This window comes from Triturus cristatus, chromosome 3_2 (assembly GCF_964204655.1).
Source record: "Triturus cristatus chromosome 3_2, aTriCri1.1, whole genome shotgun sequence".
In the NCBI taxonomy this organism is placed as follows: Eukaryota; Metazoa; Chordata; class Amphibia; order Caudata; family Salamandridae; genus Triturus; species Triturus cristatus.
The window spans coordinates 261105626-261122702 of NC_140584.1; the positions used below are offsets into that span (position 1 = coordinate 261105626).

Sequence of the window (17077 nt, forward strand, 5' to 3'; positions counted from 1 at the left end):
TTTTTGCGGGTTTTATTCCGAGACCTCTGCCAGTGTATTTATAGTGTAGAAGGGGTGCCGTGCTCAGCTGAGACTGGAACAGCCCTTGTAGGTTTCTCTTAATCACATGTGCGAATCAGTACCGTATTTCTTTTAAGTAAAGCGTGTCCTTGCTCAGTCTTCGGCTTTGTATTTGCGCTAATATTAGTAGCAGTTTTTCCCTGTGTGTGTCAGTTTATCAGTAACACCGTGAAAGACAGTTCCAGTGGAAGAAGCAGACCAGCCTGGACGGTCGGAGGTTCGGCACATTCCGTACTCTCCACACGCCCGACTTCCCAGGGGATTTACTTAAGAAATCTAATGTCTCCCCGTGTAGGCCTTTACACACAAAGTCCTAAAGAAATCGAAGTACTTTTCTTTCCTAACGAGTTGGTGAGAGCAGCGTGTTTACTATTGGCCGCAGTGAACCGCAGAAACCCTTACCTCGGTAAGCACACTGCTAATTAAGTACATTAGATTCAGTTAGAGCACCTAGTGGGCTTTTTCGGTATTTTATATATAAATAAAAATAAGAAACTCCTGGACAAAAGGCGGCCTTATGGTTCTTAAGAGCAGAGTAAACCCACGTGGTTGCTGCGATTTCCAAGCTGCCTTGCCGTCAACCTCTCTTCGGTTATTCGCAAGATTGAATATTTTTCACAGTTTCCTGTTTTTTTCTCTCGTATTTCCGGTGTGTTTATAAATTCCTGGCAGAAAACAGGTCCGGTTTATAGGGGTGTTTTGAAGCAGCTAGTAATTTGTTTAGAGGTGAACGGTACAGTTTGTGAGGCAGTGTGTGAGATGTGGCAATAGTTGCACTGTTTCTTCTTTCACTTATTGCCCATTGCATTCTTTGATTTTTATTTTATTTTATTTGTTTGAGTTTTATACAGCGCCTAATGACATGAAGGCAGTGGTTCTTTCTTAATGTGGTCCAAGGACAACTAGGGGTCCGTGTGGCCTACTCAATAGGTCCACGTCTGTGTTAACAAATTACATATTAGAATCAATACATGAAAATGAATACAGTATGTACAAATAAGGAAAATTGTAAATGTGAAAAAATTCTATTTGATTGTGAATTAAACAAAATATTTGAATATTGAAGCATATGTTTGAGATGTATTTGTTTTTGTATTTTTGTGTATTGTTTTGAGGTTCATATCCTAGAAATTGCTTTAACTGGGGGTCGACAGCTTCCAGTAATGATTCAGAAGGGGGGTCCACAGAAGTAAAAAGTCTAAGAACTGCTGCGTAGGGTATCACAGCGCTGTCCACCTTTTTACAGTGATTGAAAAGAATCAGGTTACTTTTAAAGTTCAGTATACGTTACCTTGTTTGATTCTGAACTGATATTTACAGTTTTTGTCGGTTGGTGCCAATTCTGCTTTGTGAGAGGTAGTGTTTATTTACATGGGTTATAGAAGTACTCATTTCCCCTTTGTGTCTAGGTGTTTTGCGTGCGTGGTAATTGTAGACCCACAGAGAGCTTGATTAGTCGCTATAAGTAGATCTTTTAAAAGCTGCTACTGCATACCACTGATAGTATGTGTGATGCCCTTGGTGGTGGCGAGTTCCTCACATGGAAGCACACAAATAGTAATAACTGCACCCAGCTGGCAGGTTCGTTTTCATATGTGCTGCTTGTTTAACGTCTCTGCATGGATACACCTGCATAGTTAATTTACATTCTTATCTGATTTACTTTTACATTTACGCCCTGTGTTTTCGAACAGTTTACGGTTCCTACATACACTATAGTCCGCACAGACCTTTCTTTTTCTCCCACCTTTGTCAGATTAAAGAGACTTTGCTCCTCCCCTTGAATTTCGCAAAGCTCTGTTTTTTCAATTAACCAACCTACCATAGGTAAGGCTAGACACGCACACCTGCTCTGCGCCAAGATACCCTTGCAGGTGATTAAAATGTTACTCCTCAGGAACGCATTAACATCTTCAAGGTATTAAACAATGCCCTCGAAGGAGGGTACAGAGTGGTATTTGGTTTCCGGCTCCGCTGGTTATTCAGCTCGCTTCTGGTGACTGAGGCGCGTTCCCTTGAATTGGACTTGTGAATAAGACGAGGACAGGGTACAGAGGGGCAGTGTTTGCATCGCATGGCTGCCGACCAACGTGTGTGTGCCTTTGTTCTGTGAAGCACATTTCTGTCTACTTGGGGATGGGAAAAGCTGCTTATTTTTCTACCGTATTTTCAGTAATAGGTTTTATCTTTGCTTGTAGCTGGCTTGCAAGCGTTTGGGTTCTGGGGCATTTGTTTAATATCTAGAGCAGTATCTACTTGGATATCTTCGGGTGTGATTTATGCTGATCGACACTGCTGCTCTTTCTCAAAGCAAGACTCTTTGTAAACTGGAAGGGCTGGTGGTTTCTGACCTAGCACAGTCTGCCTGCACAGTCTGTCTTCAGGTGCTGCAGCCTGTTAGAAAATCTGTGAGATGCCAGTCTGAGTTTTCTTAATCCTGGACATGCACCGGTACATTTAAAGCACAATGTTTCAGTGAACTTAGTTAATAATACTATAAGTACCCTGTTTTAACTTACTTCTAATAATACGATTGAGAGCACTGTGTGTAATTGAATCCTTTTAACAGTGCAATTTAGAGCAGATTTAATTGCATAATGGTAACGATACAAATGTTTGCGCTCTCGTACAAATAATTAACAGCACCACTGAGACCATATACAATTAAATATTTTTAATATTTAGCACTGCTGTTTGAAAGAGCCCGCTTTAAATGATTTTAACCTTGAGAGCACAATCTTCATTTCAATCCATTGGGCAGCTGTTGCAAGCCTATTGTTTCATTGTAAATTTGGAGCGTCATTGAGCATATATATATATAATTGTAACAGTACCATCGACAGCCCCTGGTGAATCATTTCAACAATGTCATTGAGTGCTTATTTGAATCATTTTTAACACCATCTAAAATACCCGGGTTTAATACATTTTAAACAATTCCATTCATAGCACCAATTTTAAATACATTACTTTGCAGTGCCTTCGAGAGCATGTTTATTTAAAATGTTTTAAATGCCTTTGAGCGTGTTGTTTTTTTATATAAATAATACAGTTAAGGCATCATCTTAAGTGAAATCATTGTAACAATTGAGAGTACTCAATGGAATATAATAATTGTAACCATACCGTTGACCGCTTCCATGTTTAAATACTAACGAAAGCACCCATGTTATTCAAATACATTTTAAAACGCAATTGAAAGCATCCTAGTTAATAATATAAGCAAATCCTTTCAGTGCACCTCTGTTTAAGCACATTTTACTAAAGCCTTTTTAGAATAATTTTTAAAACCCCATTTAGGGCACTATGTTTAAATAATTATAATAGTTTCATTTTAGAGAATTATCCTGCATTAAATCATTTTAGCTGTCTATACTATTAGGGAATTTGGTTAAGTGCAACATGCCACCAAAGGGTCTCTTGGTGCTGTAGAAAGTAAATGGGCAGGATAAATATGCCTAACTGTTTAAAGGCCCTTATTGAAAATTAAAGTTTTTACTACTTTTTTTTTTTTTTTTAAATCCAAGATGGGTGGATTTGGCCTAGAGCTGCAGTGCTGAGAAATTCCATATATTGCGTTTGTCTACTTTAAAAGCTCTACCTTCCCAAGGAGGGATCCGAGATTATTTTAACAACTCCACAGCAAAGCATTTTAAATATACCATTGAGAACACAATGCTTTAGTAAATTAGTTGAAATATTGTATTGGGAGAACCATGTTTGAGGGATTTTAAAAGTGCCAACGAGCACGTTGTAATATTTACAATGCCCGAATCATTTTAACAATATCAGTGAGAGCACCATGTTTATTTACATTGTATGAAGACTACCTTTGAGAGTGTTAATGCCATGATTTAATCATTTTACACCATTGCTAGCACCATGATTGTTTAGGAGGGATGATTTTAGTTTGAAACCTAAAATACTTGGTCATGGATATGCGATTTTCGTCGCTTTATTGATTACTCTAATACAGTGGTGCGTGCTGTAGGAAAATGACTCCCGAGCCCTAGAGAAGATAATGTGTGGGTGTTTGTGTATGTGTTGTGACTGAGGCGGGGGGAGATTGAAATTCCTGACTGACATTACATGGTTGGAAAGTTGAAGAATACCCAGAAGGGCTGCAGACCGTGGGTACAAATGACGTTAAAATCCTTAATACAGACTTTCCTTTACATAGTAATTAAATGCTGAGTCATGATTTCTAGTTAGTGCTAATGCAGGGTCTCTAACAAATACAGGCATTAGAAGGCCTAGACCCAGCCTGAAGGTTTACCTTTCACATACACAGTTCATTGTAGGTGTCCACCGCCTCTTGGTTCTTATCGCTCCATCGCTGTGGTAATTGAGTTTTAAGCTTAGAGGATTTCGCCAGGAATTTGTTTCGATATCTAGTTGTTTTTCGATCCTTTCTTTCCCTCCAGTAACAGTTGCTTGTGAACAAGTAATTGAATGCAGCGTGTGCTTTTGGAGTCAGTAAAAACAAAACCGGAGATTAGCATTTTGGCATTTTTCATCTTTTCTCAGTTTGAAAATAACCTGAAAAGCCACATTTTTGACTACTGAATAACAATGACAAAGCACGACGTATAGGGGTTGCGTTTATTCAACCCACGTTTCATAAAAAAAAACATTTTGTGATGGGATCTTGAAACATGCGTAGCTTGACCTGGCCTTAGATTAACGCGGGATGCTTTTCAATTGCACTTACACCCTGCCGTCTGCACGTACCCAGTCGGCTGATTCAGTCCTGTGAATGAATAGGTCGATTGAAACCATTCAGTCTGGCAATTTAATAATTCCTGCCCTGTACATAAAAGCTTTTCTTCAAGCAAGTATTTATGAGGTTATTTCTTCATGTTTAACTACGCAACATTTGTTTGTCGCGAGTTTTACAATGAGTTTGACAGTATCCTAATTGTGAATTATAATCCTCAATAAAAAGTACATTGGAGATAAGTACATTTAATAGACCTCTTGATATAGTGTAACTGTAGATTGTTTCTTTATTAAAGTATATCTATCACATAGATATTGGTGCGTATATGTCATGGTTGTTAATTGTTTAATCAGAACAACTTTATCAAGACTGGTGGGCTTGCTTATAGGATGAAAAAAGGTTGCAGTTCTCGCGTAGCAGTCAAGAATCGTGGGTTTGGTAGTGGTCCCAAAACGTATTCGACTGCAATTGGTCTCTACGAGACTGGGCTCCAGTAAGGCTCAGCCAGTTCAGAGGAGCATGCAGTAATAGAAGCTGCCTAATATACCCAAGTTCCTCCCTAAATGGGCAGAAATCTGCCCTATCTCAAGCACTGGATGGGAGAGTCAGAATGTATACAACAGTAGGGTCACTGTATCAGACAGGGCAGTGAGGTCGCCATACCGAACAGGGTTCTCAAATTTAATTGGAAACCAACTTTATTTGATACCTTTTTGAGCAGTTGAAGCTGAATTGAACTCTTTGTTGAATCGGGAAGGTAGTGGTCCAAACCCCTGACGAGCTATTAGTAGCTACCGTGCTCTCCTGTTTACTCTGCACGGCCCAGGGACCCTTGGTGGCTTGGAATAAGCCGCTAGTTCAAGTGGCTCCTAAGCATTCCCGGGAGCTGCAATTTACTCTATAGCCCAGGAAATCTTAGTGCCATGGTTAATGCCGCAGGTCACAGCTCGACTACCGCACATACTGTTTAGTGTTCAGCATACTCCGGTTACTCTTAGTGCACTACACTAGGCGGCTGGTTGGGAGATGTGTGCTCTGCACAGCCTTCGATCTCTGTTATGGAATTCGCTGCTGGCCTAGGCAGGTCCAGCACAGCCAGGGAACTTAGAGGGCTCTGGTAAAGGGTGCTCCGTTCGTTGGCTGTCGTGTATAGGTCCTGCCAAGAGGCAGAAGTGTGTTTGCTGTCTGTTTGCATTTCGTGCGTGTTGTAGGGCGTAATTGTTAAGATGTAGTTTGCTCAGCTGTGTTCTTTTACCAATATAGTGCTCCCACGCTGACTGACTTGTGCAGCCCTCTTTCCCGAATACCCCTTCTGACCCTTGCTTCTGGCAGACTGAATGTGTGCCAGGCACGTGCATTAAGCCCTCTCTTATCTCTGTGGTGCTCCTGCGCATTCAGTTGATACCCCAGCGTGTCCTACTTAATGCTTTTTGTGACAGTTATGTAAATGCTCCAAATTAAAACAGGTTAGATGTCTTATCAGACTGCTTACTGACACACTAGCCTAGTCTCAATTATTGAAAGTAGCACTATTAATCCGACAGATATTTGTCTCGTGAAGTCTCCTTTGGGAACAGTGGGGTCTACCTCTGTGGCACAGCGTCACTGGGCTTTGCATTTACAGACCTGCTCCTTGTGCAGTTAACAGCCTTACCGCTAGTAGCGTAGAAAGTGTGTTATCCTGGGTATCGGGAGGCTTAATAGTAAGTCATTGTTTTCCGAAGCGGCACCAGATGTGTGTGTGGTGTCACTTCTTCAGAATGCAGCGTCCCGGGAAGCGCGGTTACGAGCCTAGAAGCACAGGGCGCGATAGCCTACATGATAAGAGCCTCTAAAATGTACATAAAGCTGTGAATCCTTCCTTTGTCTGAACAGGATTTGAAGAGTGGCGAGGAGCGCGACACGGGCCGTTGCCGTATTATGCACCACCCGAAACCCATGGAGGACCTGCAGGACTACTCCGAAGAACCGGTATGTACCGCCTGCACGTGCCCACGCGGCCGCCCTCGCGCCAGCATGTCTGTGATTGGATCACCGCCTTTGCTTTAACTCTCCGATTGCACGTGCCCTGCTTGCTTACCGTGATTTCACATTCGTGCTTGAAAATGCCCGTGATTTTCAAGTTTGTTCCCGATACGTACATTATTATGTAAACCAGCAGAAGAATCTATATACAAATGTTCAAATAGTTAACTTTGGCATGACGGGCTCTTTAAACAAGCTATTGATTTTTGTTTTTTTGTTTTATGCCGAACAGGACCGCGGGCGTTTTTCATAAAGTGATAACACTTGTATTGTATGTGATACATTTCAGGTTCTTATGACCCAGTGTTTTTTCCGATAGGTTGACTCATTCGGCTGTAGTAGTCAAAAGTGGATATCCTGACATACTTGGTGCCCGTTTGCAAAAAGTCCAAGTCAGTGGTTCCCTAAGATATATTGACTGACTTTCCCCTTGATGGGCTAGCGTAGAGGGTTACGCAATACACATGGTGCCTTGTTTGAGATGCCTTGGTCCATGGGATACATTTATCGCCATTGCTTGATATAGCCTAGGCAAGAGGGTCTCTCATACATATTGAGTGCCAATCTCCGCTGTTGCCCAAGGTATAAAGTCCAAGCAATGCATTTAGTGTCAGTCATGGAGATGGCATTGGTAGATTCGTCCCTTTATGACATTTAATTTCTATTTCAGAGCTTCAGGGTGTAGATTCCTCGTGACAGTTAGTGGCTCTCAGAGGTGGGCTGCTGTGTAGGGTCTCAATAATACATTTAGTGTCCATCTTCGATGTGGTCTAGGACAGCTGATTTCCTTTCGAGACTTAGTGTAATCTCCTAGATATGCCTAGGGTAGTGGATCCACAGGATATATGTCGAGGCCATCTCAGGACAGTGGTGGCTTAGTGTTGATGGTCCTGATGACAAATTTAGTGTATATATAGTAGCTGACCACAGGTAAAGGTCCATGAGATGCATTTAGTGGCAGCCTTCACTGTGGCTTACTTTATATGGTCCAAATGAAAGATGTAGCACCATCTCCAAGATTAAATAGGATAGAAAGTTTGAGAGTTGAAGAAATTGAACACACACTTACTTGCAGGATCCTGATCTGTTTTTACCAGATTCTCACTGCCTACCTCGTGTCTGAAGTGTCAAGAAGCCGCTATCTGATTAAGATCTGATGTTTTCACCAGAATTGTTTGTTTTATTTTCTGTGTGAAACCATTTGCCTTTCTCTTAGATATTCACAGCAAGTGTGTGATGTTGCACTTAGTGTCCGAAGTGTTCCAGTCAGTCACTGTCTCACATCGCAGGCCTAATTTGGTCCAACTATGCGCTTGAGTTCCTCAGCAGGCATGTCTTTCCAAAATAACCCATCATGGGTATGTGAGCACTTGCTAGGTTTTTCTGAGTTGTAAACTCTGCAAAATGATCAATATAGTTAGGTTTTTATGAAGGCTATTGCCCCACAACAGGCTATAAATTATGACCCAGAAGGCAGAAGAGTCATCTGGCTTAGCCATAATGATTGGCCTTACTCAGCATTGGCTTTATAGCCACCAAAGCATTACCCGACAAATGTTGTAGTTTCACCCGCTAGTCCCAGCAATTATCACAATTTTGGTTAAAGTGTCATATCACGATGAAGGTAGCCCTCATAACACGGAGCCAGTTGGCAATTACAGTGGCATGAGTTTTCTTCACTTGTTTCTTTTCCAATATTAAGTGTTCATAAGATCCACTGGAAGGAAATAGACAGTGGGGATTACTGGTTCTCCGATGTTGGTCCTGGAGGGCCAGATCCATGCATGACTTTTAAGATGGCTACATTTATATAAATGTGGATAAGCTAAAAATCTGGAATGGATCTGCCTGTCCATGACGGACTTTGGAGAACCCGATGCCCCAGAATGCTAGCTGTTCTAGTAATACCAACCTATTGCATGTGGGGTTTACTTAGTTGAACAGCTATGAAGATGGGTCATGTGATGTCATTCAGTAAAGTTTTCTGGAAATGAGACATGCTTTGAATTCAGTCAACACCGTGCTCTGGCACTAGACCTGTCACAGTACAGGTGCATGTTAAATTTTTAGTTCTTTCTGTTTGGATCCCACCAAAATCCATGCGATGTTTTAAAGATGTCAGTTAGGGTTCTTAGTGAGCACGGACAGCCCAATTCCTGTAATGGAGTTTGAAGTTCTTTTTAGGCCACTCCTAGGCAGCGCTTGTGCTGACTCTTTAAAACATATTGTGTTCAGAATATGGGTTTGAAGCCCCTCCTATCTTTTCTATTGTCTCCTCTCACTGTCTTTGTTAAATACTGGCTATTTATTGGTGAACTAGCTTACTAATCCCTCCTTTTTAAATTTTGTACCCTCCCCTGTGGACTGCCCCTGTTACATGGGCTCTTACGCTGCATGTTATTTTTACACTTGTGAGCACTATTTTCTTAGCTGTCCTCGAGTAGCGCTCAGCTGTCCTCAAGCAGCTCTTGCTTGCGCTCAGCTGATGGCTGCCTTTCCTTCTCGTTTACATTGGCTGTGTTTGTAATGTGTTTTCAGACCCCTTCCATGTCCCGACATAGCATGGCAGCGCATCCTTTATTTATTTAGTAACTGCACCGCAATCACTGTGGGCTTGTGTGCTTGGAATTTTTTGTTGGCTTTCAAAGCAGACCCCTCCCGCCTCCCCATATGGCCGCACCTTTATTACCTGCACCTCAATCACTTTTTTTATTGTGCACCTCGGCTTCTGTATTAGCAAGGCATCCGCCTCACGGACACCACTCATGTTTTGGTCTCTCATTGCCATGAAAAACAAAGCTACGTGAGCGCTGGCCACGACTTTGAAACAATCCTGTAAATCTTTCTATTGATGAATTTCCCTATGCCGCCCCCGCCCGTCACTGCCTGTTATTATCAGTGACTGAATATTCTGTGCCGTCACCCCCCCTTTAACTTGTCTCCCACAATTCCCTCGTGCAGCCCCTACGTGTCTCTCCGTTACCCATCACCCCTGAAAGTGACCCAGTGATAATACTCATGTACAGCCGTTTTTCGGTCTAGCATGTCGTGCTACCCTCCTCGATGCAGCCCCCTCCATGTTGTCCTCCTCCCTGCCCTTCATTGTGCTGCCCACCTTACCGTCACCCCCCTTGTTATTCCTAGTTAAAGCACTGTCTTTGTGCATGTGTCTGGCACTTTGTTGGTCCTTATGCAGTGTTCTGTATGCATATGTGAAGCAGTAACATAAGTCATTTTAAAAATAAATAAATCGCAAGGAAAGGGTGCAGTACCACAGGGTGTTCCTAGGTGTCCCTGTGGAGTTGTAAAGAGACCTCTATTAGCCACGTAAGGTACTGCACCCTTAATGTAATTATAACAAGAAATATTGCAGCTGAGCATACTTTCCATTTGTTTTTATCAGAAGTGAGATTTTTGTTAGCTTGAATTTAAAAAGGCACCATTGTTTATTTAGCTTTGTTTGTGAACATAAAAAAAAACTTTCTTGACCCTTCCCTCTTCTATACCTCAACTATTCCTTTTCAATCCAATTAGCAGACTAACAATTCCACTGCTCAAATTCATTTCATATTTCCCTATGCTAATGCCCCACTAATCCTGTTTGGGTTGCGGAGTAGCATGCTACCCGCCGAAAAGCCCTTCAACACCTCATCAGGGGTAGCAAGCACTATATAGATGCAAACCCTTCCCTCTTCTATCCTTCCACTATCCTTTTAAATACATATAACACACTAAAATGTCCTCCGCTCAAATTAAGTTCATATTTTCCTATACTGATTAACCACTAATCTTTTCTGGGTTCCAGAGTAGAGTGCTGCTTGCCGAGAAAGCGCTTAAACGCCTCGTCAGGGATAGTAAGCACTATATAAATGCAATTACAAAAATGGCTGCTTTTGGTGGGAGCTCCAGATTGAGCCCGTTCTAGGAGCTGGGCTGCTAGCCTAGGTTCTGGTGAGGTCAAATTTGCAGATGACCTCAGGTGCCAGAAGCAGCAGTGCTTTCGGATGACCACTCCAGTCTGACAGAGGCAGAATCCCCCTTCAGTATACTATCCCAAAAGGCACATTTGGAGACACACTCCTCCTGTGTCGACAGTCCCACTTCTGGGGCTTTGGCACATGTTGTCGGTGCTTACAGCAGTCCGCATCTTGCAGGTGGCGGTAGTTCTGGACATGGGTGTGGTTAAGGCCCTTCTTCCATGACAGGGAGTCCAGGACATTGTAGCTAAAATCCTTGTTTTTCAGGATCCGTTCTGGATATCCATGAGGCTGTCTCAAGAGTCTTGGCCTTGTGCATTCACTTAATCTGCAATGCCAGGGAGAACATGCCAGCCCTGCAATGTCCCCTTCAATCCGAGTGGACTCCGCATTAGTATTGCCTCTCTGATTCCATTCAGGTTTCAAGGCAGCCTTCTCAGGATCTGCAGTGGTGGTTGCCATATGCAGATTTGAACTATGGTAGGCCACTCCTTTCTCCACCCAGAGACCACAGTTGTGATGGACATGTCACTGCTGGGTTGTTAGGTGCCTGGGGTGTTACCTCAGGAGAGGTAGAGATAGGCCTCAGGTCTATTGTGGAGAACCAATTCCATGTAAACCTGCTGCAGCATTGGGTGATCTGCTTAGTCCTCAAACCCTTCCAGCAGTCTAAAAAAGCAGACTGGTACAGGTTCACACCAACAGTACTACTGCGAAGTTTGGTCCTGGGCCATGTGTCAAGTGACTCTGTACCTCTGAAGATGCCTGGAGCAACAGAAAATCTTCCTGGTATGCAGAAACTTGGCAGGGTCCCCTGAATGCCACAGTAGATGAACTGAGCATGCATCATCTGGCAGATTGAGTGCCGTCTACATCAAAGGATGCAGGGTGTCTTTGAACACTGGCGGGGGCCCTGGCTAGATCTGTTCACCTCCATCTGGAATACGCAGTGTCAGCAGTTTTTCTCGCTACAGTTTCCTCCTAGGGGCTTGCTAGTGTTCAGAGTGGAACATAACGAGGCACCCCTGCATGCCTTCCCATGATCTCTCTCCTGCCTCTGGTTCTGAAAAATATATGAAGAGTCTTGGCCCAAGTGATATTGATTGATTGGTTGACTGGGCCAAGAGAGTGTGGTACTCAGATTCTGAGGCTGAACATTTGCCATCCAATAAGGCTTCTGCTTCAGGAGCACTCCCTGTCTCAGCAGCAGACTAGGGCCCTGCACCTGAATATCCTCAACTTGCACCTCCATGCTTGCATATTCAACAGCGGCAATAAAAAGCATTTGAATTGCCAACCAAGGTAGTGAATGTTATCCTCTCTGCCAGACGCCCTTTCATAAAGTCCATTAATTCTGGGTGTTGGAATAAATTCATTGCTGATGTGATGGCAGAGACATGACCCCATATAAGCCAAACTTTCAGATGTTTTTTTTTCTTTTTTCACTCATTATCCCAGCAAGGCCTTTCAAGTAGGCACAGTGAAAGGTTACTTATTGGGATGTTCAGTATTTGTATGTTTACAGGACTAATCCTCTTTGTTTAACCCCTTCGCTGCTAGGCCTTTCCCCCCGTGGCTATTTGGGGTAGTTCACGCTTAGGCCCCTGTAACTTTTTGACCACATAAGTTATCGACGGCAAATTTGCGTCCTTATCTTCCAACATCCTGGGAATTCTAAAGGTTTGTGGATTTCCCTGGAGGGGACCCAGAAATTAGCCAAAATAAAGCAACATTTTGTTTTTTTGGGGGGAAAAATGGGGAAAAAAGTGCTGCAAATGAGAGCGTTTGGGGTTTTCCCTGCAAATGGTATCGAAAAGGGGTTTGTGGGGCTGAAATCACAATTTCCCCAAATTTTAGGGAATGACAGACTTTTGTCAGAAAACCAGTTTTTTTTTTTTTTTTACAGTTTTGGCATTTTTCTTGGACATAGCCTATTTTTTTGTGCTTTCAACCTCCTTCCCGTTAATGGTAGAAATTGGTATGAAAGCAATAATGGATACTGGAAAGCTATACATTTTAGAAAAGTAGACCAAATTCTGAATTCAGCAAGGGGTCATTTGTGTTGATCCTTCAAGGTTTCTTTATAGAAACTAACAGTTAAATATAGGAAAGATTGAAAATTGAAAAAAACAGCTTTTTGTGTCAACGTTTTCACCTGTAACTTCTTCTAATTATGACAGCTCTTTGAAAGCAATATACCGTTGCATTTTCTGGACCTTACTGGTTAAGTGGATATATAGGACTTGTAGGTTCACCAAGAACCCGACTAACCCAGAGCCAAAAACTGAGCAGCGACTTGCAATGGTTTTTAGTTTGACCGCAGCGCGCATGCGCTGCTCGACTTTATGTAAGGACTTTAGAAATCTCACCACACGCTCGCACACGCTCGTGCATGTGCTTTTGGTTTTGTCCCAGGGTATTTTCCTTTGCGTGCGTCTTTTTAAGACAGCACACAATTTGGCAAAGGCGGGCGCATGTCCCGCCTTTGCTCCACCCACGGCCTATTGCGTGCGGTTACACACAGGCACCATCTGGTTTGAATTATTGTGCCCAGACGCGTGCGCGATAATTCAAACCAGATGTCTCGCTGTAACGCGCGCGTGCACCACTTGCGTGCTTGTTTGACGTCCTCATTCCATAGGCTTCCATTATTTTAACTCCACTCACTCGCTTCTACCTTTCTTAGTTTTATTCCCTCTGCCCCCGCGTGCCTTCTTTCATCTTTTTTCTCCCATCGTTTCCTCCCTCTCGTTGTTCGCCTTTCTCAGACTCTCTCCCTTACTTTCTTTTCACGTCTCTTCACTTTTTGGTTCAACACCCTTTCTGCCTTCCCTCCATTCTCCTCACTAACCCCGCCTTCACATCCAAGACGCATCGCCCTGGTAACAGAATGCGGCCCGGCGGTTACTAAAGTGGAGCGCGCTTCTGCCTTGTACGGCTCGAATCCCACGCGTGGCCCTTCTGTACCCCGGGCCTGGACCCTCAACCAGCACCATGGCACGTCTTAACATGGAAGAGTTCTTATGCACTGCCCTGGAGGGCAAGCTGCTAGTCTAAGAGGAACGAGTGGGGTGTTCTGCGGGGAGGAGGAGGGAGCGTCGCGTGGGGACATGTAGTGGTTGTGCCTTTTACTATCACTGGCAGCATGACCGGGGCAATGCGTGGTGCAAGCTGCTGTAGCCTCCCGACTAGTGCCGGCCCCTGGCACCCTGGCATTGTTTTACAAATTAAGCATTAGGCCTATGGGCTCCGGTGCCACTGCACCTGATGCGTCAATGGGAGCTACACCCCTGCTGGTTACCGAGTTTGGGGCATGTGCATTTCAGCCCAGAAACGACGACGTGAATGGCAACACAAGCGCTCCGTGTTCCATAACTGTGGGGGCCAGAGCACAGGCTGTTTTTTTTAACTTACTTTATTGAAACACCTCGTCAGAGTAAAAGTAGGATCATTGGGTACATAAGGTATTTTGATTTTGTTGTTTCCATCATATACATAACACATATGTGACCTTGATATAACTTCTGGACACAAATATAATTCGTCAGTCGTCCGCCTGTCCGGTATGAGAGGTATGGTCATATAAGCAGCCAAGAATATTACATTGAGTTCAATAATATCAAGCATATTTATGTTTAAATGAACTTTAACAATCTAACAAGTCCCCACCCACCTCCCGTTCCTTCCCTCCCCCCCCCCCCCCACCTCCTGGTCTGCTGCGTCTGATGCAGATGGTCGTCTGATAGGGTTATTCACGTCATACCGTGTGTCCTATTCTGTCTGTACTCTATGGTATGTGTACTGGGGGTCAGTGTGGGTCCAGCTATGTTTCCATACAGAGTGAGCGTAGATTGCGTGGGATTGTGTTGTGCAGGGATTGCATCTAAGTGTTTGAAATCCTCTAACATAATGTCCCATTCCATAGAAATGGGTAATTTCCGTAACCCTCTTGCCTCCTCTCTTCTAAGCGCCGTGCTCTAAGCCCCACCCCATTGTATCATGTCATCTTGCCAACTAGACAATGACTGGCATCTGGGGGATTTCCATCTCATAGTGAGGGCCCTAATGGCTAGTAAAAGGGCAAGATCCAGAAAACATCTTTGAACTTTCTGCGCTTTGGTGCGTCTATGGAGCCCCGTAAGACACTCTAGGGCATTGTTTTGAACTGTCATATGCGTGACTTCTCCCAGGGAATGACTAACTCCATTCCAATAATCTAATATACGCGGTCAGGTCCATAGCATATGGATAAAGTCTGCCTCATCGCCTTTGCAGCGGGGTCAGCTGTGTTGGGCCTCTGGGAACATCAGATGTATTCTCTGTAGGGTGAGGTATGATCTATGTAGGACCAGTGTTTGGATACATTTTAGTTTAACGTTGCGGGATACCCTCCTGGGATGTTCTGGCATGCTCGCCCAGGCTTTGTCAGTTAGTTCTAAGCCAGCGTCCGCTGTCCATTTTGTACTGAGATTCGTGAGTGTGATGCCAGCATGCGCCCTGATACCGGTGTACAACCATTTGATAAGATGTCCCCCAGCTCCCATATAATATAGTAAGTGAACCAGGTCATGTTGCGGGGGCTCTCTGCGTTGCGGTGCCCAAGTGTTCCTAATATAATGTGATACGATAGCATGTAGAAGATACTGACTGTCCGGTGCCCCAGTAGTCTGTACAAAGGTGTCGTGATCCAGGAGGTTACCGTCGCCAAAAAAAGCACCAACCTCCTCCACCCCCGCCTCTGTCCAGGCGCCTATTCTAGCCTTCGTGATCCCACCCCCGGGGGTGGGAATACCCAGTAATCGGACATTAGCGCAGAGTAAGTGGTTATATCTTATGTATACTGTAGAGCTTTTTTCCAGCATTGTAACGCAGTCCTCAGCAATGGGGGCCCCTCCAGGGGAATCCTAGCTTTGGGCAGGATCAGGGAATTTAGCATACCCCGGTCAATATCCCTTGACGTAAACCGGATTTCTTATAGATTATTCCCTGCTGTATAATAGGACAGCCACTGGATTTGACCAGCATAATATTATGCCCTGAAGTCGGGAACCCCTAAACCTCCCCAGCGAGATTCCAGTTGCAGCTTCTGAAGGCTCAATCTTAGGCGACCCACACCCCATATGAGCTCCACGAGAATAGTGTTCAGGGTACAGAAAATGGACTGAGGTACCACTATGGGCAGGTTCACGAAAAAATACAATAACCGAGGGAGTACTACCATCTACGAGATGGCAATTCGTCCCATCACTGAGAGGGGCAAGGATGTCCAAAAGGCCACACTCGAGCGTAGTGCCGTTATGGCCTTCAATAGGTTACCCTCCAGTAGATCCGCCTGCGATCTGTATACTTGTATTCCTAAATACCTTGAACGTGGTGTGGGTTACGGGTAGAGTATAGGCACCAAATTGAACCTCATCTGGGCGGGGCCCCTCGAAAGACAAAGGCATGTGAATTCCTTGAGTTAATAACGAGGCCTGAGATCTTTCCAAAGTTGGAAAGAATAGTGGGTAGGGGTGTGGCTTCAGCAGACAAGTCACGAAGATATAGAATATAGTCTGCATATATGGAGGTGAGGTGGGCTGTGCCTTCAATGGGTATTCCCAGCTGTTCTGCTGACTGTCTCAGGGCTATTGCTAAAGGTTCCAACGTAAGTACAATCAGCAGGGGAGACAAAGGGTATCCTGCCGTGTACCCCTGTTGACCGCGTACTCGCGAGAGATATGTTGTCCGGTTACGAGCTCTTGCCGTGGGAGATGTATAGAGTAGGCGCACCCATTTGAGATAGCCATCAGGGAAACCAAAGCGTTGTAGGGCAGTGAATATGTAGTCCCAGGTTATGGAATCGAAGGCCTGATGCAGGTCTAGTGCCAGACAACCCGCAGCCGGATAGGCATCCGGGGTAGCTTTCATAACCTAGTGTAATCGTCTAGTATTAAGGGACGTGCTGCAATTCGGTAGAAATCCACATTGGTCGCTGTGTATGAGGGTGTTGAGATAGGGTTGTATACGGTTCGCGAGTGCTTTGGTTAAAATCTTATATTCGGTTGCCAGTAGGGATAGAGTCCTAGAATTAGCAATGTCTGTGCTATCACGACCCGGCTTGAGTATGGAAGTAACCAGGGCCTGCATAGTGGATTGCGGTAAGTGACCGGCCTCCAGAGCTGCCTTATATACTTATTCCAATTTGGGAACCAGGGCATCTGAATAAGTTTGATAACATTTTATGGGCAGACCATCTAGGCCAGTCGCCTTATTACGATTTAATCCTTTAATCTATGTCTTCCTGTATGTCTGC

General features: G+C 44.1%; 1 protein-coding gene across 10 annotated transcripts in view; it reads left to right on the forward strand.

The window, feature by feature from the left end:
- The window catches only part of EYA3 (EYA transcriptional coactivator and phosphatase 3), a 970709-nt gene that overhangs the window by 154841 nt on the left and 798791 nt on the right, over positions 1-17077 (forward strand). For 5 of the 10 annotated variants that reach the window (XM_085647584.1, XM_085647578.1, XM_085647577.1 and 2 more), the window contains exon 3: positions 6656-6751. The exons of the other annotated variants lie outside the window; for them this stretch is intronic. In XM_085647584.1, the coding sequence (XP_085503710.1) occupies positions 6656-6751 (96 nt within the window). The remainder of the gene's footprint in view (positions 1-6655; positions 6752-17077) is intronic. 10 annotated transcript variants of the gene reach the window in all.